Consider the following 26,647-nt stretch of genomic DNA (forward strand, 5'->3'; position numbering starts at 1 on the left):
TAACAGGTCTGTGAATTTTAAAAACTAAAAAAAAGACTGAATAATTAATAAATAATGAAGTTATTTGATAACTTCAGTATATAAGGTAATGAAATGAATGTTGAAATTCGAAAAAAATGAAATTCAAATAAAAATGTGATTAAATTAAATTGTTATTATAAATAGATTTACATTTATGTATATTTACATTTCATAATTTATTCAATTCATCTAAATTTATCCAAATCAGATTCGCTTAATAGGACTAGGTGTTATAATCCCACTATTTCAGCACAGTTGAATTGCCCAATAGGACATTTTCCACGCCTTATGCATGACGGGGGAGCAGTCAAGAATATGAATAGAGGAAAGGAGGTCTGAGGTTTCACTGGGTTCGTCGGGTAGGCATCCTCTGTGTTTAGGGGATATATGATTATAGAAATACATAGCATATTTATACTTACCTTTCCTTGCTATTATCAGAGAGACATCTCATGAGTTGTGTGTCCGATCCCACTTTCATCACATCTAACCCCACTGGCACCGTTAATGCATGCTCAGTGCCCCCGGTTCCGTATGGCATAACATTACAACACAATTTTATTACGTGGTCATTTGGCAGCCCATTTTGTGTCCTTCCGTTTCAACCACAGCCAGTGGCTGCTTCTCTCAGCAACAGTGGCAAGTTCTTTGACTACCATCCGTTGGGCCTGTCCTCTGATCCCCACTTCCTTAAGCAGTCTTGTAGTGGAATTGGAAACAAAGCCCCTGCAGCACACTTCCACCGGGAACACTTTCGCTTCCATCCCCGATCTTCAGCAAGTTTATGCCAAACTTGTATATTATATTCATTCATTACACACAGACTGATATATTTCAAATGTTTATTTCTTTTAATTTGATGATTATAACTGACAACTAATGAAAATCCCAAATTCAGTATCTCAGAAAATTAGAATATTACTTAAGACCAATAAAAAGAAAGGATTTTTAGAAATCTTGGCCAACTGAAAAGTATGAACATGAAAAGTATGAGCATGTACAGCACTCAATACTTAGTTGGGGCTCCTTTTGCCTGAATTACTGCAGCAATGCGGCGTGGCATGGAGTGGATCAGTCTGTGGCACTGCTCAGGTCTTATGAGAGCCCAGGTTGCTCTGACAGTGGCCTTCAGCTCTTCTGCATTGTTGGGTCTGGCATATCGCATCTTCCTCTTCACAATACCCCATAGATTTCTATGGGGTTAAGGTCAGGCGAGTTTGCTGGCCAATTAAGAACAGGGATACCATGGTCCTTAAACCAGGTACTGGTAGCTTTGGCACTGTGTGCAGGTGCCAAGTCCTGTTGGAAAATGAAATCTGCATCTCCACAAAGTTGGTCAGCAGCAGGAAGCATGAAGTGCTCTAAAACTTCCTGGTATACGGCTGCGTTGACCTTGGACCTCAGAAAACACAGTGGACCAACACCAGCAGATGACATGGCACCCCAAACCATCACTGACTGTGGAAACTTTACACTGGACCTCAAGCAACGTGGATTCTGTGCCTCTCCTCTCTTCCTCCAGACTCTGGGACCCTGATTTCCAAAGGAAATGCAAAATTTACTTTCATCAGAGAACATAACTTTGGACCACTCAGCAGCAGTCCAGTCCTTTTTGTCTTTAGCCCAGGCGAGACGCTTCTGATGCTTCCTGCTGCTGACCAACTTTATGGAGATGCAGATTTCATTTTCCAACAGGACTTGGCACCTGCACACAGTGCCAAAGCTACCAGTACCTGGTTTAAGGACCATGGTATCCCTGTTCTTAATTGGCCAGCAAACTCGCCTGACCTTAACCCCATAGAAAATCTATGGGGTATTGTGAAGAGGAAGATGCGATATGCCAGACCCAACAATGCAGAAGAGCTGAAGGCCACTATCAGAGCAACCTGGGCTCTCATAACACCTGAGCAGTGCCACAGACTGATCGACTCCATGCCACGCCGCATTGCTGCAGTAATTCAGGCAAAAGGAGCCCCAACTAAGTATTGAGTGCTGTACATGCTCATACTTTTCATGTTCATACTTTTCAGTTGGCCAAGATTTCTAAAAATCCTTTCTTTGTATTGGTCTTAAGTAATATTCTAATTTTCTGAGATACTGAATTTGGGATTTTCATTAGTTGTCAGTTATAATCATCAAATTAAAAGAAATAAACATTTGAAATATATCAGTCTGTGTGTAATGAATGAATATAATATACAAGTTTCACTTTTTGAATGGAATTAGTGAAATAAATCAACTTTTTGATGATATTCTAATTATATGACCAGCACCTGTATAAAATGATATATATTAAATATTGAATTTATTAGTCTTCAGTGATCACACATAATCAAATATAATAACCATATATTGGATGATAGTTGTTTGTAACAGAAAAGGTCAACTCAAGTGCATTGTGGGATATAGCATCCTGCACAGTGTCGTACGGTATTCCATGCATACAGACAATTTGGTTGCATATTGTAAACTACATATATTTCTTGCTACTTCTGCAGTATACTATAAGAGAAGTAGCATGCTATTTCAAATGTAGAAGTCTGTACAGAACATTATAAGACAGAGAGGAGAACATGGAATTGACACTCATCACAGGAAAGACATGTTGGGAGCATATTCGCTCCAGCACAGCTGTGACACACAGAAGTGTCTTCATTAGCACACATTTATGAAAATTGAGTCTCACTTATCTGATTGAATCCACAATAAGCCATCTAACGAATAAAATGGTGCTATAAAACTGAAATAAACCAAAGAACGAAAGAATAAAAAGACCATTTGTCGTTTCCCAGGCAGGATATTAAAACTGAATCTAATCCAAACCTTCCCGTTCAGCGGCTTCCCTCATGCTGAGCATTCTGGGTAAAGCAGCGGTGTATGTGCAACCACTGAACAGAAAGAGTCAGTAATCAGCACAAGACACTGACCTGAAAATGTCTTCACGCTGGTTTATAGCCCAGCGCGCTGCAGTCACCCCTTCTTTATAAACAAGATTACAAATGGATTAACTCTTGTTCATTAATCCATTCCAAGTGTATCGGCTGCGCCAGGCTGGCTTCTGCTGGAATCTTTCTCTCTTTCTAGAACTGCAGGTAAATGTTACAAACACAGTGTCTGAGCTCACAACTTGCAACCTATACGATACTACATTAAGCATCTTTATCTACTCTCTCTCTTTCTAACTGAATCACTAATGTTGAATTGATTTACGTGTAGAGAGAATATAAGGAGAGCGATGTGATTATCTCTTAACACTTGTGTGTGTGTGCTGACAAAGACACATCTGTTGGCCTAGGGGTAACTCTTCTTTGAGAGCAAAGAAGAATAAATAATAACAGATGACAAAAGAAGAAGAAAAAAGTCTTCTTGGAGGCATTGAGTCATCACCGCATAATTGTCACTCAGGAGGAGTCAGTGTGTCAGGAGCTGTAGAGAAACTGTTATCAGTTTGTCCCTCTCAGTCTCTCAGCCCTGCACATGACATCAGGTTTCATCAGTTACTTAAAGAGACCATGGCCATGAAATTTCAAAAAGACCATTGACTGGCCTTAAAACAGCAAGAACGCAATACAAAGAAACGTGTCTTAAGATTTAATTTCATGCATTGGATGCTGCATTCCTTAGACAGTGTTTCAGTGCTCATTAATGGTCAATACTTGATTAAATGATTTTATTTTAATTGCAAATACACATATTATATAGGGGAAATACTTGTAAATAATATCAAGAGAGAGAGAGAGAGAGAGAGAGGGAGGGAGGGAGAGAGAGAGAGAGAGATGCTCTCTTTATGCAACGACTACAATCTGCAGGAATTTGCATGTGATCAAAGATGAATTCAACTGTATGCATCCACCAACAAAGCATCCACCTGTCAATCTAAACAATTTCACAAACTGTGCTCAGATTAGCCAAGATACCAAAGTGTGAATATCTGATAATATCAGGTTCAAATAAAACTTGAAAGAAACCAGAAGAAGATTATTCTGCTCTTTCATGACGTAGATCAATTTGCTGCATTTATTCTTGGAGATGGAAATGATCAAGATTGTGTAACTGTCACTATTCATGCTCTATGGTATATTTTCTGATCTGTTGACTGGCTGGTGTGTGTGCAGGGCAGATGCTGTGTCCCGCTGGGATGTGCAGAGAGCAAGGCGGTCAACAGCTACTCACCCTCGACAAAAACACACGGTGATATAGCCTTTACACACAGACCGCCTGGCAATTGAGGAATTGCAGCCAAAAACAAACACACACACACGTACACTATGCATTTCCAGTCACATGCACAAACTGCACTATTTGTTTGTGACAGGAGGATACTGTGCAAACACAATTATGTCAACACAAACAAACCAAATATGTTAACATACATCAAGCTAACAAATATGGAGCAACTCATTCCCTGACACAAGCAACGTGTGAACGCACACGCACACAACATAGCCATCTGTCAGACACAAGTCTCCCCAGTGCTCTGGCTGTCGTAGATATAATACAGTTTGCTGATTGGCTGACTATGTTACCACCTTAATATAACTCACAGAGACCTGCTAAAACACACACACAATTAATAATCCACTATTCGGAGGAAGGAACACAGGAAGAAAAGAGGAGAAGGGAGACTTTTAAGGGTTAAGACATGACAAAACTGTGCGATTCGCATTCAACTTTCAAACCTCTATAATGTAGTTTTCACCTCTTTGATCTTGCTGATATTTTACTTCTTACAATTTTTATAAACACACATAGGCACACATAGACACGAGCTGATGAGCCTCTCATGCCCCATTCTGAAATGAACACATTATTGCGTTGTGGTAATAGCACTAGGGAGATTGAGAGAGACAGAGACGGTCGACACTCAGAACCAAAAATGGCAGACAGAATTGCAAACACAGATATTTTTCAATAGTCTAAGCATGTCACATGTCAGCCTTTATGAAATATATTTTACATTTTTATAGTGCTCGCATGGCAGCACTCAAACCATTTCATGTATTCAATTCAGACTTTGTTTTGTGAATAATTCCAGTTTTAGGTGTGCTTTACATATTTTAAAGGTCCAGTGTATGAAATCTAGCCGCATCTAGTGGTGAGGTTGCGAATTGCAACCAACAGCTCACTCCACCCCTGTGAGAGCACTACGGTGGTTGACAGAGGACTAAGATGTCGTCACGTTTTCGCTTCTTTTCCAAAGGTAATAACGTATTTACAAAATGCGCTCTGTAGAGCAGTTTGTCCGTTTAGGGCTACTGTAGAAACAACATGGTGAATTCAATGTAAGGGGACCCGCGGTGTATGTAGATAGAAATAGCTCATTCTAAGGTAGTAAAAACATAACACTTCATTATGTAAGGTCTTTATACACCTCTGAAGACATAGTTATGTATATTATATTGCATTTCTTTCAATAGATCCTCTAAAAAATGACACAATGGACCTTTAAATTGGAAAAACATTGGCCTCCTTTGTTGTATTTATTTGCATACTAAATTGCAATGTAACTAAATCTATGTAACCATATAGCCAGCATTGCACAGCAAAGGTGGCACTGAAGCAGCACTCCTTGTTGATTTATAAAACATTAGCATTTAATTTAAGCAGAACTACATCCTAATTCCTAACCTGAGATTCCTTTGCTGCCTATCAAGCACTTGCATTTCCTTCAGGAGATTCTAATCTAGTCTTGGGATGTAACCAAGACTTGTGGCCAGACTGTGCTAACTTTAAAGATGCCTTTTTTATCCACACAAGTAGGAAACTGGCTTCCAAATTTAACAGATTTAAATCATTTAGTGTTTGGCACCACAAGGATTTATGATCGCACATTTTCTTCGCCATATGTTAACACTCGTCTTTGAGGTAGAAGAATTTTATTAGCTAGAGAATAAACTGGTGTGTGAGAGTGAAAGAGCGAATGCCAGACTGAGAGAGCTGTGAGTAATCCACAACACAAAGGAAGTACATGTAAAATCAACAGTAGAAAAACTAACATGGTATTACTATAGTTTTCCATGTACCATGTAAACACTATAGTATTCTTCGAAGTACTATGGAAATACTATGAAAATCATTCAACTGTAAGGTGACTTATTGTAAAGTGCAAAAAGCATGAATAAATGCTAAAATGCATGTGGAAACGGCAATATAAAGAGGATCGTTTTCCTTTTAAACGGCGTTTTCGTACGTCAACAGGCTAATGTAAACACCACCTACTACTGTGAGCTCCAGTCTAGATCAGTTTATAGGTATAACACCAGAGTTTTCCAAAAAAGGTGTGTAAAGGAACTACAGGGGGTTCATAGAGATTATATGAAACGTACATTCATGGCTCATTTTTAACTTGAAAGGAATTTAACATTCCTTACATATTCTGGGGAAGAAGTTGTTGAAATTAGCTTGCTTAATGTACAGATTTTAGACTTGGAGATAACTTCAGCCTCAGGTGTACTCATTTTTGTATAGTTTTTTTGGAAATTTAGACGTTTTAGGTAAAAAAATGTAGCTTTTAAGTGCAGAATAGAAACATTCAAACATTCTGGGCCAATGGAAAATTATTAATGTTCTGTGTAACGTTTTGACATTAACAGTTTTTGTTACCTTTACACTTTTTAAGACATTCAAGATTCAATTCTAAAAATCTTAAATTGACTTATCGAAGACATTCGCAGGATTCAAAATGTAATAATGAATACTGATTGATGCAACTTGTTTGCTATCTAATACATAGCATGTTTTTACTGGTCTCTTGCTCTACTTTAAAGGTCCCATGTGCAATTTTGATACCTAACTATGTCTTCAGAGGTGTATAAAGACCTTACAGAATGAAGTGTTATGTTTTTATTGCCTTAGAATGAGCTATTTCTATCTACATACACCGCGGGTCCCCTTGCAAGGAATTCACCATGTTGTTTCTACAGTAGCCCTAAACGGACAAACTGCTCAACAGAGCGCATTTCATAAATACGTTATCTCCTTCGGCAAAGAAGCGAAAACGTGACGAAATCTTTGTCCTGTGTCAGCCACTGTAGTGCTTCGTAAGGGAGGGGTGGAGTGAGTCGTTGGTTGCAATTCGCAACCTCACCACTAGGTGCCACAAATTTTTATAGGACCTTTTTCTCTGATGTTGCGCTTGAATTAGCTGGTTTCTGTGACTGCTGTGACTACCCATGCTAGAAGAGACCATGTAAATGTCACTACGCCTGCTGTCTGTGTATAAGAGTGTGCATGCTAGTGTGCTCTGCAGCCTGTGAAATTAAATTTGTCAGACTCAGCGTGCCTCTAAACCACAAATCTGTAGGATTTTGCATCTACATCAGTCCCTCCACACGTTCTCCACTCTACACAAAACGTTCCCTTATTAAATGTAGTCTATAACCAGCACTCTCTCTCTCTCTTTCTCTGCACTTTAATGTGAATGCTAGTTAAAGAAACATTTAATGTTTATATTCATTGTCTGTGTCAGATGGACGGAGCTTGAGCTCTGAATGCCGCTGGTTCCAGTGTCCGCTGCTGAAGAATGAATGAAGGCACTAGAGCTTCATCTGTGTGAGATAGTAGATCAAACAGGTTATGACTATAGGAAACCAAAACACGAACCCATACGTATGTTAGATCATTTACAATGCTTTGTGTTTTAAAACACTGTGGCTGTCAGCAACAGACTACGTTTGTCTTTTCACCTGGGAATCTGTAGGAAAACAAAAGTGCAAAGAGAGTGAGAGGGCGTGAGGGATTCTTGTAAACATCACAGCATGAGGTAAACGTTTATCAGTATCAAGAGACGAGTTTTCCTGTGTTTCAGAGCTATACCTAGACATACAGCATCCACACATTTCATCGTTCACAGCCCCATAAAAAGCAAATATAACTTAGTATTGCTCATGTTTGGGATTAGAGATTTTAACAAACGTCCATATTCATTTCCCAATAATAATTCATATAAATATTTATAGAGATATTCATGTTAGTCTATTGCATGTTCTAGCAACCGTCATGGTCATGTGCCTTAAATTTTTGAAAGTGATGTAACTTATAAGTGATTGTTTTTGCTTTAATGATGAAATGCATTAAAAAAAATGAAAACCCTCATATTAACACTGAAGAAAGCACTGCATAGCAACGCCCTGGCAACCATCCAGAACACCCTTGGCATCATGGCACTTGGTTTTGCTTACCGTTTCATTAGCTTATACAGAAGCAAATATTGTCATGGTTCTGCCTCTTCTTGTCATGTCTTTCTTGGTCTTGTGGCAGAACCATGGCAGAGCCTCTTGTTCTGTGTGGAGAGAAACATATTATTGTCGGCCTCGACATAATGTGCGTTCTCTCCGGTGTCTCGTCTCTAAGTCCCGCCCCCTCATTCCCTCGTTAGCTTCCCCTTAGTGTATGATCCCAGTCACCTGCCCATCACGCTCCCTGTGTAATCATCCCTCGTTAGTGTCCCCTATTTATAGCCCCAGTTTCTCCTTGTCCCTTGTCGATCCGTTCTTCGTACCCTGTTCATGTTAGTCCCTGGCCAGTTGACCTTGACCTTGCCTTGCCCCGCCTTGTCCTGTAGAGTGAGTTTTGTTTGTTTTTACTTTAGTTCTTGTTTTGCTCCCGAGTGGGAAATTTTTGTTTACCTTTTTGAAAAAGTCTTTCGTTATCGTGTTTGTTCCCCCATCGTGGGTTTTGGTTTGACATTTTAATAAATATTTCTGTTAACCCCTTCACTGATGTCTGCACTTGGGTTCTGTCCACCACACTCCCTGACAAATATAAGTCCTCAAATTATAAATGTCGTGTGTGTATACAGTATGCTTGTATTAAGCTGGGATAGATCTTTAAATACTGTCACACACACACTGCCACTTCCCATCCTCTTCCAGCATGTGTAGTGCAGATTATCCCTACTAACGAGGGTTTACACAAATCTCTGCGCTTTAGTTGGAGTGTGTGCATGGGATAAAAATGAGTGCTACCCAAACGTCATGTCAAAAAAACAGAGGATGAAATTGAGATGACACAGACCCCATCTAACCAATCGCAGTAGAGTAGGACACATTGACCAATAGCAACATCTTTCAGTGGCCTAAATTTTGCTTGGACATAATGCAATTCAACCCAGGTGACCCCAGAAATAACCAGAACACTTAGTCGTTTTATTATATCCCTGTTACATTAGCGATTAGATAAGATGATCTATATGATGACAATAAATACGGAAGCAAATGATATACCTACTTCTTAAGTGATAAGTTTGGGTGCAGTATTGATACCTTCTAGAAAAACAATGTTCACCACATTTTTGATGTCATGTGACAATTTGCCTATGCTGTACTAACAACAACAACGCTGTCTCTGAAAAGTATAATTTTGCATTCTTATTTTCTTACACTATAGTATAGAAGTAGGCAATTTTGGATGCAGGGAAGGTCTTTGGGATTACTTGAAAATTAAGGCACATACCAGTAATAGACAATAATAGGCATATTAATAACCATAATTAAAGATAGTGTTTTATTGATACACATAATAATACCATGAATAAATCAGTGCTGTATCTGGTTGACGTGATCATACTTGATGGGAGGTTTTCAACCGGTACAAATTATTTGCCTTAGGAGTCAACTCTCTCTTTGCCTCTCTAATACCAAAAAATAAGAAAACAAAACAACAGACAAAATTGAAGATTAATGTGATTGATAGAATTATTATGTATTTTTTATGTAATACCGTCGCACTAATATCATTCTTGTAAATATTTTTTGCCACGACAAACGTGAAAAAATCTGATATTGTGACTAAAATATGCATGGGTCCTTGTTTTAATCTATAGGATATTTAGCCTGTTTTTAAATCAACCATGGGCAAAAACTGTAAATTCAATTGAGACAGTTGACCTTACATGCATGCTGCTTTTATAACTCTGACCCTATGTGTTGTTTCTGTCCTGTTTCACACGCAACCTGTTATAATGTGCTTTAAGGCATTAAGAGCTTGCAGTTCTCACAGGGTTACAGAAGAACAAGCCAGGAAAGAGCACCTCCACTTCATCAATTATTCAATGCTTCTTTTTCATAAATCTCACATGAACTGTACTTTCCCACTCCCTGCACAGAAAAACACCTCGGGAGGTTGTTGGAATTATTAGGCTGTCGACCCACAAAACTGTCGAACCGTCTGCAGCATCCACACACAACGACAAATATTCACAGAGATGCACAGCAGCAATTTACAAACTGACAATTATATGCCATCTCTCTCTTTCATACACATGAACAGCTGAGCGGAGTAGAACTGAAGAGAGTTGATTCAGCTGAAATAACTTTTGAGCTAATCAGCATCAGTGTGCCATCTTTAATATGCTGTCACTTCCTTCCTTCCCTTTAATATTCTGTCGCTTGCTTTCCTGTGATTGGATAATGCTGCCTGTTCAGCAATTCTGCATTACTGGTGCCACATATACAGCCACGGAAAAAATTAAGAGAGCATTACAAATTTTCATTTAATCAGCATTTCTAGATGTCCATTCCAGTCCAGTGTCTGTTGAATTTTAACAAAATCAAACCTCAGGAGTGACAGGTCCGTGTACCGCTTCACAATTCAATTTTCAGACCATACAATGCAAATGCAAAAATGAAAAAAATGTCAGTTTTTAATCATTTTTGGGGGTTACTTTGTTAATGGATTATTGTCCTTTTTTTCATTTTACTTTTTCTAAATTGTGACTCAACAAATGACGACAGCGAAATTGGAGGCGTTTCCGAATGCTAATGACCGTGAACGTGAACGAGCATGGTACTTGCGCACATGTGGGATTTATCAACAATGATTGCTTACTCATGTGCGTAAGAAGTGCGTGCGATAAATACAGATTTTTTTGTACTTACACACATTCTAAATTTCATTCGTACTACAAAATATTGAACCTTTTCTACGCATTTTTGATAAATGAGGCCCCAGGTTCTCTCTCGACCTTCACTGCTGTCACTCCTCCTTTTATGCTTCCGGCGCTCCTCCGTGAGAGATGCGAAACCGGTGCAACGCGCATCTGACGCTCATTATCACTCGCGCCACCGGCCTCGCGCCGTTCCCTCGTGGCCCTCGTCCCGCTCTGCTTGTCACAACCTCCAAAAAAGGTAAATTGTTCAAACTTAAACTTGAGATTTCATATTTGCATTGTATGGTCTGAAAATTGAATTGTGAAGCGTTTCACGGACCGTAACAAAGTCATCCAACAGAAATGTCAAAGACAGCATGACAAGACACATGAAAACTGTGATAAAAATGATCACATAAAAAGTAGGTTTAAAACTTTTCCTAAATACATGTACAAACATCACTGTTGCATTGCTTAAAAGTGAATATGAACTTGTTTTCTTTGCAGTATTTGAGGTTTGAAAAAATACAGAGCATCTTTTCTGTTGTTTTGAATGGTTCTCCAGTTTTCACCTTTTGCAAATACAAATATTTTATTTGAAATTTGGGAGAAATATTGTTAGTAGTTCACAGAATGAAACAAAAATGATCATTTTACCTAACACATACCTATTCATTATTTTGAAATGATCTCTTAATTTTTTTACAAGCTTTATAGGTGTTCACTGTTTTGCATTGTGGACTTTAAGAAAATAAACTTGCTTCTCAAAATAAAAAATGTGTTAGTACTAGTACTAATTAAATAATAATAAAACATTGCATATGGTTAATCCCCTCAACACTCTCTACAAACATTTTCACATTTATCTTTAAACATTTCAGTGCAAAAATATTTCAAACATACAATGGTGAAAATAAAAACAAGCTTCTAATTTTCAAACAAAACGTGAATTTTTGTCTTCGGTGTAATTATTTCAACCCCCAAGACAAACACGACCATTATTAACAAAAACTGTGCGATACATAATGCACATTTTCTAGCACACACATTCACACAACTTTTAAATCATTAGCAGCACAAAATAAAGAAAAAGCCACAGAGGTGACAGAAAGATTTAGAATAAAAAATCCACTGTTTTCCAGGAAGTCTCTGAGCAACAGACTGAACCTCACATGCTAAATAAATCACTTTCAAACACAACTATAAAATAAACATGCCTTTGTGATATCTCCATCTCTCTCTTACACTCTCATTTTAATTCCCAAATCACACACCGTCCCAGAAGTCCTTTTTTCCTTCTTTCTTGGTGTGTGAGATGATATTACTGTTGTGGTAGCTGCAGATCAGACTGACAGTGTCAAGTAATGCCATAGAAAAACTCAAAGTATACAGGGACTGTGTAAGTGTGTGTTTGTGTATGTGTGTGCGTGTGCGTGTGTGTAATTATATTCATTAGCGCCCATTGAGACCACTGAAGACATTGCATGTCTGTCTTCTCAGTAATGCTAACAAATGCATGAAAGAAGCATAAAAAACACATATTTGCACAGCCCGTATGCTCTAACACAACGTAAGGATAAAACTTAACAAATAGACTATGTTCTTCATTATGACGATAAATAATAACAACAAAACATAAAGATGTCATTCCATAATGAGGCTGTACAAACCAATCAGAAATAAGTCACTGTAAATATTTGCTGCATTCCTCTTTCCATGCAAATGTGCAGCATGTTTCTAACAGATAAGCAACAGGTGATGAAGCTTGTCTGGGTTTGTAAAAGGATTTTTTCCATTGATAATGACAAAATTTGAACCTGCATAAACAGTAGAACATCACTTTTTTCAAGCGGTGCATCTCCAGTCTTGTGCATTCTCATGCACGTGAATAGAAGTCAACATAGTGCAAAAAGTCTAGTCATAAGTTCCTGGGGAAGATGTGTTTAGGCATCGAAGAAGTTGGTGTAGTACACATTCACATAAAAAAGACTTTCCTATTGCTCTCCAGTTGCCCTGAAAATCTTACTTGTCCTTTATTCCACCTTTTCTAAATTCTCTTCCAGCAATCTGAAATAAGAGACTGGTGCGTGCTCGGATGACCTCCCCTGGGCAGTCCTGCTTCTCTCCTGAACTCCACAAACAGCAGAGGAGTGTCTTTGAGAAAACAGCAATCTAGAAAGACTCCTAACAGACGGTTTAAACGGCTGGGTGGCTCCAGAGCTCATCTGAAGGGCTCTATAGGACTAAAATGTGTCACTCAGCTATGTTAAAGGGCTCTACGCTTCTGATGCCGTTCTGAAATGGATGATTGGGACACAGATTAGGGTTGAAGTATGCACTATAGATGTGATGAAGGGCCTAACATCTGAAGTGCACACTACTGAGCAGAGGAGAGTGTATGAAATCTGCCTTAAGGCAGAGGCTATAGAGACTACAGTGCAATGTAGCCTCAGGTAGGCCTACTATGAAGAGTAATGAATACAATCACACACAGGACAACACATCCACAGAGTTACATTTCTTCAATATTAGGGCAGAATCACATAACAAATGCTCTTCGTATCTCCCTTTTAGAATTTAACACCAGCATCTTGTCACAAACAATCCTTATGAATGTTTTATTACACGCTTTATGAAACAGCTCTGCGTGTAGTTATAGCAGGAATCATTCCCTCTCTTGCAGCTATATTGACACAGTTATAGTAAAATGCACAAAGGCAAAACATTCTCTTGTAACTTCGGGTTATTTTAAAGATAGAAGCGTCGTCTCATTACTGCCATGTACCACACAGAGAGATGTGCCAATCAGAAAATCATTTATTATTGATGCATCACAGCAAGGTATAGAAAAAAGGGCAAGCCTAGGCAGCCTGTCAAACCCTAACTCACCCAAACAGACAGACAGGCAGATAGTAAAAAAGGAAAAGAGGGAAGAGAGGTGCTTAGCTCTTAGAGCCTAAAAATAAAAGATTTTAAATATGAAACATCCTAAGTTGCCTGCGAACATCTTTGGTCCATTTGAATCCCCTAAAGCAGTGCCCAAAAGCTGTGCGTGTGTGTGTGTGGACTTGGTTTTTATATGTTAGTGGGGACCTAAACCTGAATGCACACCAACACATGGGGACCCGTATCACTGTGGGGACCAAAATTGAGGTCCCCACGGGCACAAAAGCTTATAAATTGTACAGAATGATCATTTTTGAAAATCTAAAAATGCAAAAAGTTTTCTGTGATCTTTAGGTTTAGGGGTTGGGTTAGGGGATAAAATATACAGTTTGTACAGTATGCAACTCATTACGCCAATGGACTGTCCCCACGGAGATAATAAAACATGCATGTGCGTTTCAGTGTGCATGCCTGTGTAAGAAGTCAACACACTTGAAAGAAATGAACATGAAATACACTACACTCTAAAAATGAGAAAACAAATTAAGACCTTGACACTTTTTTGAGACGTTTCTGTCAATGTTGATCTTAGGATGATAGATACTTGTGGGTTGATTTACCATGCTCCAAATATGCACTGATAAATGATTTAGAACTCTCTCTACACACGGAAAAATGTATTCATTCACTTTTTCATTACATATGCACTAAATTCCACACAAAGCAATATAATCTACCATTACATCAAAACGTATCCAGATCCAAAGCAATCCAGCAGGCACTCATAGCACATCGCATATACAAATAAATAGTTATTTTCGTTCATTAAGATCTGGCAAAATTGCTGTATCTGAATTACTGTGTTGCTTAACATAAAAAGCAAATCATTTTAGCTAGAGTTAACTTACACGACCCAAAACGCAGTTATATTTACAATACATGTCTACTGATCCACTTTTTTGCTCTGGATGTTGGCGTCATGGTCCAGCCCGCTGCGCTGTGTACTAAACGCTTGGCCCCATAGCATCAGCATGCTGTCGCGACTGTCAACGCAGCTATATGGCACGACAACGCAACGCTATATGATGCCATACGCGTGCAAGTGCCATACACTTATCATATCACTTCACGAAACAGAGCGATATATTTATATTTACATATATTTAAATATGTTATATTTGAATGGATAAGCGTAATAACTTATTCCTTTAGGCTACTCGATCTTATCAGCAAACAAAAACACTCCAAAATACTTCAAAGCCAAGCTGTGCAGCTAATACAACACGTCCATTGCTCTCACAAAAGAGAAACAGCATCGCAAGCAACAGTTCACTGACGCTCCTTATGGTCACTTGAGCGAGGTCCAGATTCTCCGCAGCTGTATGATCGATCGCAGTGACACGCTGAAAATTCAACCGTTTCTCACCGAATAGATCCGTGACAGTGATGTATTCATTCATATGGTCACCACTGACATATCCTGTAGTTATTTCACTATTGCCGATCATCCTTATGAGATCGTGTCAGCAAGCGCACAGTGTCTAACGATTGAATAAAACTGTATGTAAATTGAGATGAGCGCAAACGCGTTTCTTACCTGGAGAGCCTCGAGCCGAAGATGAATATCCAGAAATCAGATTGCAAGAGCGATATATCCGTAACGGTGCGTGAATCTCAGTGCTGGACTCTGTGGTCTCACAGTGTGAACGGAATTAAAGCCCGGTGTTTGGTGGATAGGAGGTCCCCCTACCGCCGAGTTCTTGTGCCGTGCGCTTCACCGTCTGCACAAGCCTGCTGCCGCATCTCTCTCTCTCTCACGCACACTGAATCAGCGGAGCGGGGCATCTCAAAACTACGAGGGGATCGAAGCGTACCCATCGTTTCTAGCTAGCAAAAAATTCGCGTTTGTGTCACTATTCTTCTTTAATTAACCTGAACGTTTAAAATGTAGCAAGGTTGTGCTGCGCGTGGACGCGGAACTTTACGCACGCAGACGCGCGTGCGCGTTGACACCTTTATGGACCTAATGGTCAAGTCAAGTCAACTTTATTTATATAGCACTTTTTACAATTTTCATTGTTACAAAGCAGCTGTACATGAAACATATTGACTAAGCAAAACATTAAAGTTATACGAGTTAAAACAAAAAAAGTTAAGGTGAACACACACACTTCTTGAAGATCATCAGATGTATACATTCAAGTCAAACCCGGTAATACACAGGGGCTATCTCTTTATCAGCATTACCATTTTTGGATGGCTTAATAATGGTACAGACAATTAAATCATATAGCTGATGATCAACTTTTAGCAAGTGAATAGTTGAATACATACTATTTTTATAAGCATAACACTCAGAGGTCAATTTGCGATCAGTAATGATTCTGTTCATAAAAAGGGCAGTAAATAAAAACACTTGAAATTACATGTGTTGCCATGTCATTTTTTAATATATACCTGTTTTAATGAAACAGCACATATTAACCATTTACACAGATTTAGGTTATTTGGTTAAAAAATATGCACAATGGGATTCATCCGTGAAGAGAACACCTCTCCAAAGTGCCAGACGCCATCGAATGTGAGCATTTGCCCACTCAAGTCGGTTGCGACGACGAACTGCAGTCAGGTCGAGACCCCGATGAGGATGACGAGCATGCAGATGAGCTTCCCTGAGATGGTTTCTGACAGTTTGTGCAGAAATTCTTTGGTTAGGCAAACCGATTGTTGCAGCAGCTGTCCGAGTGGCTGGTCTCAGACGATCTTGGAGGTGAAGATGCTGTCCTGGGCTGGTGTGGTTATACGTGGTCTGCGGTTTCGAGGCCGGTTGGATGTACTGCCAAATTCTCTGAAACGCCTTTGGAGATGACTTATGGTAGAGAAATGAACATTCAATTCACGGGCAACAGCTCTGGTGGACATTCCTGCAGTCAGCATGCCAATTTCACGCTCTCTCAAAACTTGCGACATCTGTGGCATTGTGCTGTGTGATAAAACTGCACATTTTAGAGTGGCCTTTTATTGTGGCCAGCCTAAGGCACACCTGTGCAATAATCATGCTGTCTAATCAGCATCTTGATATGCCACACCTGTGAGGTGGATGGATTATATCGGCAAAGGAGAAGTGCTCACTAACACAGATTTAGACAGTTTTGTGAACAATATTTGAAAGAAATAGGCCTTTTGTGTACATAGAAAAAGTCTTCGATCTTTGAGTTCAGCTCATGAAAAATGGGAGCAAGAGCAAAAGTGTTGCGTTTATAATTTTGGTCAGTGTAGATTGTGATTATCACTGCAAATGAATACACCTCCAAAAGAGGTTAATTGTTCAATCTTAAACTTGACATTTACACTGGGGCATGACGGAGTGCCGCTCCAACCAGTAACCACCAGAGCCGCTCACTAGCACAGGAACAGAGAAATACCATCAGCCTGTGCCGTCCATGTAATATAAAACAGTTCCAGACAGTCCACACCCCGTGCTAATGGTACAGCCCACAGCGTATGGCAAGACAAAAAAGCTTTCGTTTAAATGATCATTTGTTGAGTCACAATTTAGTAAAAGTAAAATAAAAAATGAAAAATATTCCATTGACAATGTAACCCACAAAATGAAAAAAGATGTCATTTCGTTTCAATTTTTCATTTTTGCATTTGCATGGTCTGAAAATTGAACTGTTAAGTGTTACACTGACCGAACATAAACTGTAAATCAGAAATATGGCCATTAGGGGTGACCCTGAATAGTCGAAGATTACGCGCGTGAGTGATTCGACTAACAGTCGACTATAGGCAAGACATGACAATTAAAAATCCTTAGTACATCCTTAGTCGAGGACACCCCTAATGGCCATAAGTATGTTTTCAGTGCTGTGCATGCATACAAATTGTAACTATCTATGAAAGACTAAACTATTTCTTATCCCTCTGTTCATACATTTCTTCAAATTGTAGTCAATGCTTGTAAAATAATCAACCCACGTTACATTTTTACACTTTTTATATAACATATATTTTTATATGAGGATATTTTCATAAAACAAAAACATTTTACTTAATAGAACTTTTACTTTCATACATTTTTTACAACATTGTTTGTATGCATTGATGCAAATGACAAATGACATCGATTTTCTTGACAGACTCCACATACCATGCATCATGCACTTTTTTAATATTCTTTGTACACAAATCTAACTTGTAACTTATGGTTATGGCCAGTGTTGGGTGTAACTAGTTACTAAGTAATTAGTTACTGTAATTTAATTACTTTTCCCTTGAAAAAGTAAAGTAAGGGATTACTCTTATTTTTTCTGTAATTTAATTAGTTACTTCTGATGTAATTAAACTAAATACTTTGTGTAATATGTGTGTGTGCAGAAGAGGAATTTACATCAAAATTCAAAGTCTAACTTCAAAATCCATGCTTTAATGTATAATTCTCACATTTGTAATTAATAATAATACTTTATGTAGTTTAATATTAATTATTTGAATGAATTAAAAGAGCCGTTTCATGTCTATCCTTGAATCACTTAACTCATCAAGGTTGATGTAGGATATAGAAAGTAATTAGTAATAAGTAATTAAATACTTTTTGAAGAGAGTAACTTGTACAGTAATCTAATTACATTATCGAATGTGTAATTAGTAACTAGTAATTAATTACTTTTACAGAGTAACTTACCCAACACTGGTTATGGCACATAATTTAACAGAATACATGTTTAAGGACCTTTAGTTTTCTATAAAAATCTTCTCATTAGTCCCATGTTTTCCTCCTGAGCTTTTATTTGAAGTTCCTCAAGTTTTCGAACTCTTTCTTGTTTTCCAGTTTCTTTCACTTTCTCAATCATGAAGTCCAGATGTCTGAAAGAAGACCGGCTGGTAGATTTTAAGGAAGTTTCCATTAATTTCTCTAAACACTGGTAACACTTTTCCAAAAGCTCGATCATCTCTTCTTCAATCTTCTTGATATTAGTCTGCAGTTTGTTTATCAAACCCTGTTCTTCTCCAACGTCTTTTTCATATTTCTCTTTCATATTTTCCTCTGTTTTTGTTACCTTCCTGCTCACAATAACATATATTTTATCATCTTTCACATGTTTAGTGTAATGACACTTTCCAGTGCAGACTGTGCAGTTTCCTTTCGACATCACACTACACCATGAGAGATCTGTGAAACACCAGCATCCTGGATGGCAGTTCTCTTCACACACAGTGCAGCAGGTTGCCAAATGCCACCATGATGACTCCATGTGGACTTTTTCTTCAAAGAACTCCTCAACTTCATATTCAAAGTTGTTCATTGTTATTCTGTATGCTTCTAGTTCCCCCAGATTCTGTTTGGCATCTTCAATCTTCCTTTTTAGCGTTTCTAGAGCTATAGGTTTATTCTTCAATTTGTCCACATTTTCATCCAATTGTTTTCGGGCACTAAGCAAATCTGCAGTCATATTCAAATGTCCTGGGTTGATTACATTCAAATAATCAAAGAACTGCTTGAAGTTTTCAATTCCATGATCCCATGATGATTTGTAACTCTCTCTGTCTTCCTCATCATAACATTCACTCTGACAGTTGTCAAACGTAAAATAAACAGGGTGACCATCTTTCTCCTTTGCACATGGAATTTTGGATGCTTTAATAAAATGAAGTAATCTTTTGGGGACATTTGCATGAGAGTTTGTGAGGAGTATTAAGATATTTTCTTCCAAATTCTTACCAAACAATGACAGAATTTCATCCTGAATGTACAGTTGTCTCTCATGAAGTCGGGACTCAGATGCCTTCAGTACAAGACAAATAACATCAATTTCATGAATCCCATCCTCAGATGTGAACAACTGCTCTAAAGCTTCAGCAATGCGTTTGTCTTTTTCACGGCCTTGTGTGTTACCAAATCCAGGTGTGTCAATAATGGTGAGACAGAATGGACTGTCCCGTGCAAAAACCTCATAAACTGTCACTGCTGTTGTCTGAGACTTCTCATCAAGACACTCACTGATCTCTAGCCACATTCTGTGCTCCCATCTGACACCCATGATGTAGTTGACCATTGCATTGATGAGAGTGGTCTTCCCTGTTCCTGTTTCTCCAACCAGCAGTATGACCTTATTAGGTGTTTTATCATCATTTTCTCCAATTCTCTCTTTCTTCAGTAATTCACTCTGAATAATCTTCTTTGTGTTGAGTATATATCTTGTAGTGGGTCCATCTATTGATTTACTGTCTCTAAGAATTGTACTGAGCTCATTTGTCATTGGGGTATTCAATTCTTCACACCTAAATGAAACAATGAAACAATTGCTTTTTATCAAGCATAGTGACACAGTTGTAAACTAATTCTTATGATACTTGCATAATCTGAAAATGAGATTCCTTTTAGTTTTACTGTGTAAAATGGACCGTAGTTCTAGCACTATGAATTTTCAGCACTGCTCTTGAGATTAACAATATCTACAATACTTTCATTTGCAATGCACACATTAGCACAGGTTGGTTCTATGGGCCTTACAGTTTCAATAGGACAGCTACTGACAAAGGGAAATCCACACAAAATATTAACAAATACAGTACATGAATTAAACATTGTTTCCTGGAAATGAGTGCATAGTATGAATTGTTTATACCGACGTTAAAATCCTTCAGCAGAGTGAAGACATTTCGGATCATTATCTGGTATTATGTTTGCTTCACTGGCCTACGGCTACAAATAAAACTCATTGTTACAAATATAGTAGAACAATAACTTCAACTACCAAAGATGCGTTTCTCGATAATCTGCCCGAATTGTCTCAAATCATGAGAAATAACGTTGAAGATCTTGACATTACCACTGAAAATTTTAATTCCACCTTCTAGACAACGCTAGACAAAGTTGCTCCACTACGTTTAAAGAAGATTAAAAATGGCAGCCCCACACCGTGGTATAATGAACACACTCAGGCTCTAAAGAAAGCGGCCCGAAAAATGGAGCGCAACTTTAAGAAAACTAAATTAGAGGTATTTCGTACAGCATGGAAGGATAGTATTCGAAAATACAGGAAAGCCCTAAAAACTTCTAGATCCGCCTACTTTTCATCACTAATAGAAGAAAACCAGCACAACCCTAGGTTTTTATTTAACACGGTGGCTAAATTAACAAAAAATAAATCGTCAGTGACTTCTGATCCTGTATATCAGCATAGCAGTGATGAATTTATGAACTACTTCACATATAAAATCCAAGATATTAGAGAAAAAATTATAACAATGCAATCAGAAGTGAAACCCGCTGAACAAACTAACTACAGCGCCCTTAAGGAGAAAATGCAATTATTTTATACCGTAGATCAAGATGAGCTGTCTAAAATTATTAGATCATCTAAATCAACAACATGCATACTAGACCCTATACCTACAAATCTACTGAAAGAGATGCTCCCAGAAATTATAGATCCTCTTCTTGGTATTATTAACTCATCTCTGACATTAGGACATGTGCCTAAAGCATATAAGGTGGCTGTTATAAGGCCCCTTGTCAAAAAACCCCAACTCGACCCTAGAGAACTAAGGAACTACAGGCCTATATCGAATCTACCTTTCATATCTAAAGTTCTGGAAAAAGTAGTTTCAACTCAATTATGCTCCTTCCTCCAAAGGAATGACATCAATGAAGAATTCCAGTCTGGATTTAGAGCATGTCACAGTACAGAGACTGCTTTGATCAGAGTTACAAATGATCTGCTATTGGCGTCTGACCGAGGTTGTATCTCGTTATTGGTGCTGCTAGACCTTAGTGCTGCATTCGATACCATTGACCACAGCACACTCCTACATAGACTCGAAAATTATGTCGGCATTAAGGGAATAGCTTTGAAATGGTTTAAATCTTATTTATCCGACCGTTTTCAATTTGTAGCAATAAACAATGAGGTGTCACGCAAATCGCAAGTCCAGTACGGTGTACCACAGGGCTCAGTCTTAGGGCCTCTGCTCTTCGCATTATACATGCTACCTCTAGGAGATATAATAAAGCGACACGGAGTTAGCTTTCACTGTTATGCTGATGATACTCAACTTTATATTTCCTCGAAGCCTCATGAAACACAGCAGTTCCATCGAATAATGGAATGCATAGTCGATATAAAAAACTGGATGAGTAACAACTTTTTATTACTGAACTCGGACAAAACGGAAGTGTTACTTATTGGACCGAAAACTGCTATAAGTAACAACCAAGAATACTGTTTAACTATTGACGGATGTTCCATAAAACCCTCGTCGTCAGCAAAGAATCTTGGCGTTCTATTCGATAGTAATCTGTCATTTGAGAGCCACGTCGCCAACACCTGTAAAATTGCGTTTTTCCATCTTAAGAATATATCTAAACTACGTCATATGCTGTCAATCTCAGATGCAGAGAAGTTAATTCATGCATTCATGACATCAAGACTAGATTACTGTAATGCACTGTTAGGTGGTTGCCCTGCAGGCTTATTACAAAAACTCCAATTGGTCCAAAACGCGGCAGCTCGAGTTCTTACACGTACAAAAAAGTATGAACATATTAGCCCGGTTCTGTCAACCTTGCACTGGTTACCTATAAAGCATCGCGTTAACTTTAAAATCTTGCTTATTACCTATAAAGCCTTACATGGTTTAGCTCCTCAGTACTTGAATGAACTCCTTTTGTATTACAGTCCTTCACGTGCATTACGCTCTCAGGCGTCCTGTCAGTTGGTAATACCTAGAATTTCAAAATCAAGTGCAGGTGGTAGATCCTTTTCCTATCTAGCGCCTAAACTTTGGAATAGTCTTCCCTGCACTGTCCGGGAGGCAGACACACTCTGTCAGTTTAAATCTAGACTAAAGACGCATCTTTTTAATCTTGCATACACTACTCTTCCATAATATAAATCTTCAGAGGGTTTAGGCTGCATTAGTTAGATCAACCGGAACCAAAAACACAACTGATGTACTTGTTGCATCAAAGAGTACAGAACAGTACTCTACTCTCAGCCAGTCTTGTCTCATTGTTCCAAGGTTACCACAGCGAGCAGGATGCAGTTCATGGCCTGACCTGATGGTAGAGCGGAGAATGGGAAGTGGGGACCTGACAAGAGCTGAGATGATAGAGCTGGATAAAGAAGGACGCGGTCTCTTGACATGTCTTCACCACAAAATTTCAAATGCTATTAGATTATTAATGATAATCTTAAACTATAATTTATTTTATTATTAAGTTTATTTATTTTATTTAGCCTTGTTGTGCAAGCTCTCTGGAGCTTGTGCAGAGGCAGCAGCTTTTGCCAGAGGGGAACTGGAATCCCCTGGTTGGGCCTGGGTTCTCCTGAGGTTTTTTTTCTCGATTAGAGTTTTGGGTTCCTCGCCACCGTTTGCATACTGTTTTTGCACTATCTGCCTGACCGGGGGGGCTGCTTTAGAATCTTAAAGTTTTACTTAATTAATATTGCATATAGGAATTTATTATCTGTTATATTTGACCTGTGCTTCTCTCTCCTTTATCCTAAATGTGTGCTCTCACTGAGCGTGTGTGTGTGTGCGTACTTGTCTGTGTACGTACGTGTGTGTGTGTGTGTGTGTGTGTGTGTGTGTGTCTGTGTGTCTGTGTGTGTTGGTGCGTGTGCGTGTTGTGTGTGTGGAGTGTTTTGTGTGTGGGTGTGTCTGTCTTCTGTGTTTTCAACCTTTTCTTGTTTTTGCAGGTACAACTTTGATTGTTTTGCTTGTAGTCAATGTGTCTCATGTACAGCTGCTTTGTAACAATGAAAATTGTAAAAGCGCTATATAAATAAAGTTGAGTTGAGTTGAGTTGAGTTTACCAAGCCATGTTTACAAATAGAATAAGAGCTGAAGCAGGGGGGAAAAGAACAACAGAAAACAACAGAAAAGCATGGAATGTTTGTATGACAAAAAACTGAGCTAAAGTAGATAGGTGCATTCCAGGACCTGCCGTTCGCTGGTAACAAGGCCGTTTTCAGTTCTGACACTTACAGGGTGTTCCCTTGAATAGGATTAGCTCGGGTTAAAATTGATGTCTTAATTCATGACACCTTTAAAAAATGCAGTATTTGTGTATAATTTTGCAAATACTCATTTTGTTTAGAAAAATCCACTGTTTATCACACTAGTGTATTTCAATGTAAATTTACGTCATATTTTAAATATTGCCAAAATTATTCACAAATAATGCTTTTTTTCAGTCAAAAACTGAGGTGCCTAGATTAATGAGGTCTACGATTAATTAGTTTGAAAATAAAATGCAAAACCAGGAAGAAAATAAGTTGTCAAAAAGATTGAATCCAATATTTGGTGATAATGTTGCAGTGATTTATAATCTCTCTTTAGTGGGTGGGTCATTTAGAAATGTAACAAATTGGGAAAAAAAATCACAAAAAGCAACAAAAGTAATACATTTTTTGTAAGACGTTTTTATAGTCTTTGTGAACAAAGACACTAAATTCCAGTCCAATGCAATAACATTAAGTAGTATTTTTTGGTAAAATAAAATTATTTTCGGGTCAAAATGACTCAACATGAGGAGTAAGTCCGCTGTGCCCCAAATAGCGCACGTACCTCTCGTCAGTGTTGGGTGTAACTAGTTACTAAGTAATTAGTTACTGTAATTTAATTACTTTTCCCTTGAAAAACTAAAGTAAGGGATTACTCTTATTTTTTCTGTAATTTAATAACAGTTACTTTTGATGTAATTAAACTAAATACTTTGTGTAATATATGTGTGTGCAATAGTGGAATTGACATCATCAAAATTCAAAGTCTAATTTTAAAATCTGTGCTTTAATGTATAATTCTCACATTTGTAATACTTTGGTCAGTTAATAAGAGTACTTTATGTAGTTTAATATTATTTATTTAAATGAATTAAAAGAGCCCTTTCATGCCTATCTTTGAATCACTTAACTAATCAAGGTTGATATAAGATATAGAAAGTAATTAGTAATAAGTAACTAAATACTTTTTGGTGAGAGTAATTTGTACAGTAATCTAATTACACTATTGAATATGTAATTAGTAACTAGTAATTAATTACTTTTTGAGAATAACTTACCCAACACTGCCTCTCGTAGATGTACTCAGGGGCATAGCAAGCTTTTCAAAAGTGCGGGGGATGGATGTGGTTTGTTTGTAAACAATAAAAACAATGAATACAATGACCGAAGGGTACAAAAGGTAGCCTATAACATACAAGATATAAAAAGCTTCCCATTTAAATGAGTGATACTATAAAAGTATAAAAACACACTCGGTGGTAAGCTTGATATAGTGACATGGGTCTGACAGGATTGTGACTGAGACTGCTAAATTTTGCTTACTTGCGCCTTGAAAAGGGGAGATATATAAAAAAATGCCCACACAAAGCTTTTTCTCTGGTGGTATAAATAATGGTACAATTTACTGTTTTTAAACATTAAAATAATATACACTTTTCTTTCATAGTTCTTCAACAGGTATGCAAACAATGACATCATTTCTCACTTTTTTCTCCTCAACAGGTACAATCAAACACAACAGGTAAGTATCCACAAAAGTATTCAGCTAATCAACAAACAATGCTCAAAATATCAAAATCAATTGCACTGGCAATAAACCCATAAATACACCAATTAACAATGACAATTTGTCCCTCCTCCTCGTCAATTCCCTGCCTTCATCACAGTTACTTTATACATTGCATGCCACATACATAACCGAATTTAGCTATAGCTGCTGAACAATATCCCAATTAGCATTAGTCTAAAAAACGAAATATAATACAGAAAACACTCGACATGTCAACAATACATAAACAGAACATCTTCCCAAACACATATCAAGCTTATTTAAAAACCTCGAAAGCATAAACACTCATTCAAAGTACCTGGAAAAGGGAGATGTAAATCATAAGTTCCCGCCTCCTCAGCACAAGCTGACCGATAAATCTAACACACCAAGAAAGGCGGGACTTAAGGCAGAACAGCCAATCATCAGCCGGTCACACTCAAAGGCGGTGTCATGTTTGAGAGGGAGGGGCGAGCCGCAGCGAGCGCAGACACAGAGCGGCCAGAGAAACGGAGGAGCGACTGCTGTAAGGCGTTTGTGCAAAACAGCGGAAAAACTGCAGAAAAAGTGCGGGTGTTGTAGCCTCTCACCGGGAAAAGTGTGGGTGTTATCCCCCACGGGTGCGACGAACCTGGATGTACTAATACTCCTTAATGGATATATAAGTTATTTTTAATTACTGAAAAAGTTTGAAGTTCTCTTTAGCAACATCAAATGAAATCCAGCTGATATCAAGACTAGAAACATATTTGTTAAGGACAGAGAAGTCGCTAGCATAATATATATCTCTTAAATATCAATAATACAATAGTTGCTAAATGTATATCGTACTTACATTATCATTTGCTTTTACCCGTGCATTACTATTTGCTTCTCCAGTAAACCCTTTACAGATGCAGACAGGAGATCAGGAAGTGTATTACTTAAATGCCCTCTGGCGATCATGTGATTTAGAAGAAACGTGATGTTTTGAACATGAATAGCCTACATTGTTTAACTGTTATGGTATGATCGTTTTATTGTAGGCTATTTGTTATTTTTAACCATTATCAAATTAATTATTGTTTCACAATTTTCATGCTGACGGGAAAATATAGAATGTTTATGAGAATCTTTCACAATAATATTACACATCAAACACACTCTGTATGTAAACTAATAAATCCTAGATATTTACACATTATGTCCTACATCTATAACCAACAACAGTTTTGGTTGACTTTAATTTACGCATGTTCGTTTAAAGGAAGAGACCACAGATAACATGTATTAAAACTTATATTTAATCTCATACTCATATTTAATAAAATG

At 38.0% G+C, this 26,647-nt stretch overlaps 2 protein-coding genes across 10 annotated transcripts in view; both read right to left on the reverse strand.

Annotated features, from left to right (window-relative positions):
• Positions 1 to 15,618, reverse strand: part of dlgap1b (discs, large (Drosophila) homolog-associated protein 1b) — a 129,764-nt gene extending 114,146 nt beyond the window's left edge. For 4 of the 6 annotated variants that reach the window (XM_057323210.1, XM_057323212.1, XM_057323208.1 and 1 more), the window contains exon 1: positions 15,372 to 15,618. The gene's annotated coding sequence lies outside the window, so the exon portion shown is untranslated. Of the gene's footprint in view, positions 1 to 8,201; positions 8,303 to 15,371 lie in introns of all 6 variants that reach the window. The other 2 variants (XM_057323211.1, XM_057323209.1) reach the window with 1 other exon arrangement.
• A 635-nt stretch (positions 15,619 to 16,253) lies between these two features.
• Positions 16,254 to 26,229, reverse strand: LOC130546762 (uncharacterized). Of its 4 annotated transcripts, none has more exons than XM_057322178.1 (3): positions 26,172 to 26,215; positions 25,927 to 25,985; positions 16,254 to 20,059 (listed from the first exon to the last, which is right to left on the reverse strand). In XM_057322178.1, the coding sequence occupies exon 3, from the start codon at positions 20,035 to 20,037 to the stop codon at positions 18,520 to 18,522; it is 1,518 nt and encodes a 505-aa protein (XP_057178161.1). In that variant the 5' UTR covers positions 20,038 to 20,059; positions 25,927 to 25,985; positions 26,172 to 26,215; the 3' UTR covers positions 16,254 to 18,519. The 4 variants fall into 4 exon arrangements, with proteins under 4 accessions (XP_057178161.1, XP_057178160.1, XP_057178158.1 ...); XM_057322177.1 differs by having other exon boundaries at positions 25,656 to 25,985; positions 26,172 to 26,194; XM_057322175.1 differs by lacking the exon at positions 25,927 to 25,985 and having other exon boundaries at positions 26,172 to 26,229.
• Between the last annotated feature and the right edge of the window lie 418 nt (positions 26,230 to 26,647).

This window comes from Triplophysa rosa, linkage group LG23, assembly GCF_024868665.1.
Source record: "Triplophysa rosa linkage group LG23, Trosa_1v2, whole genome shotgun sequence".
Taxonomy (NCBI): Eukaryota; Metazoa; Chordata; class Actinopteri; order Cypriniformes; family Nemacheilidae; genus Triplophysa; species Triplophysa rosa.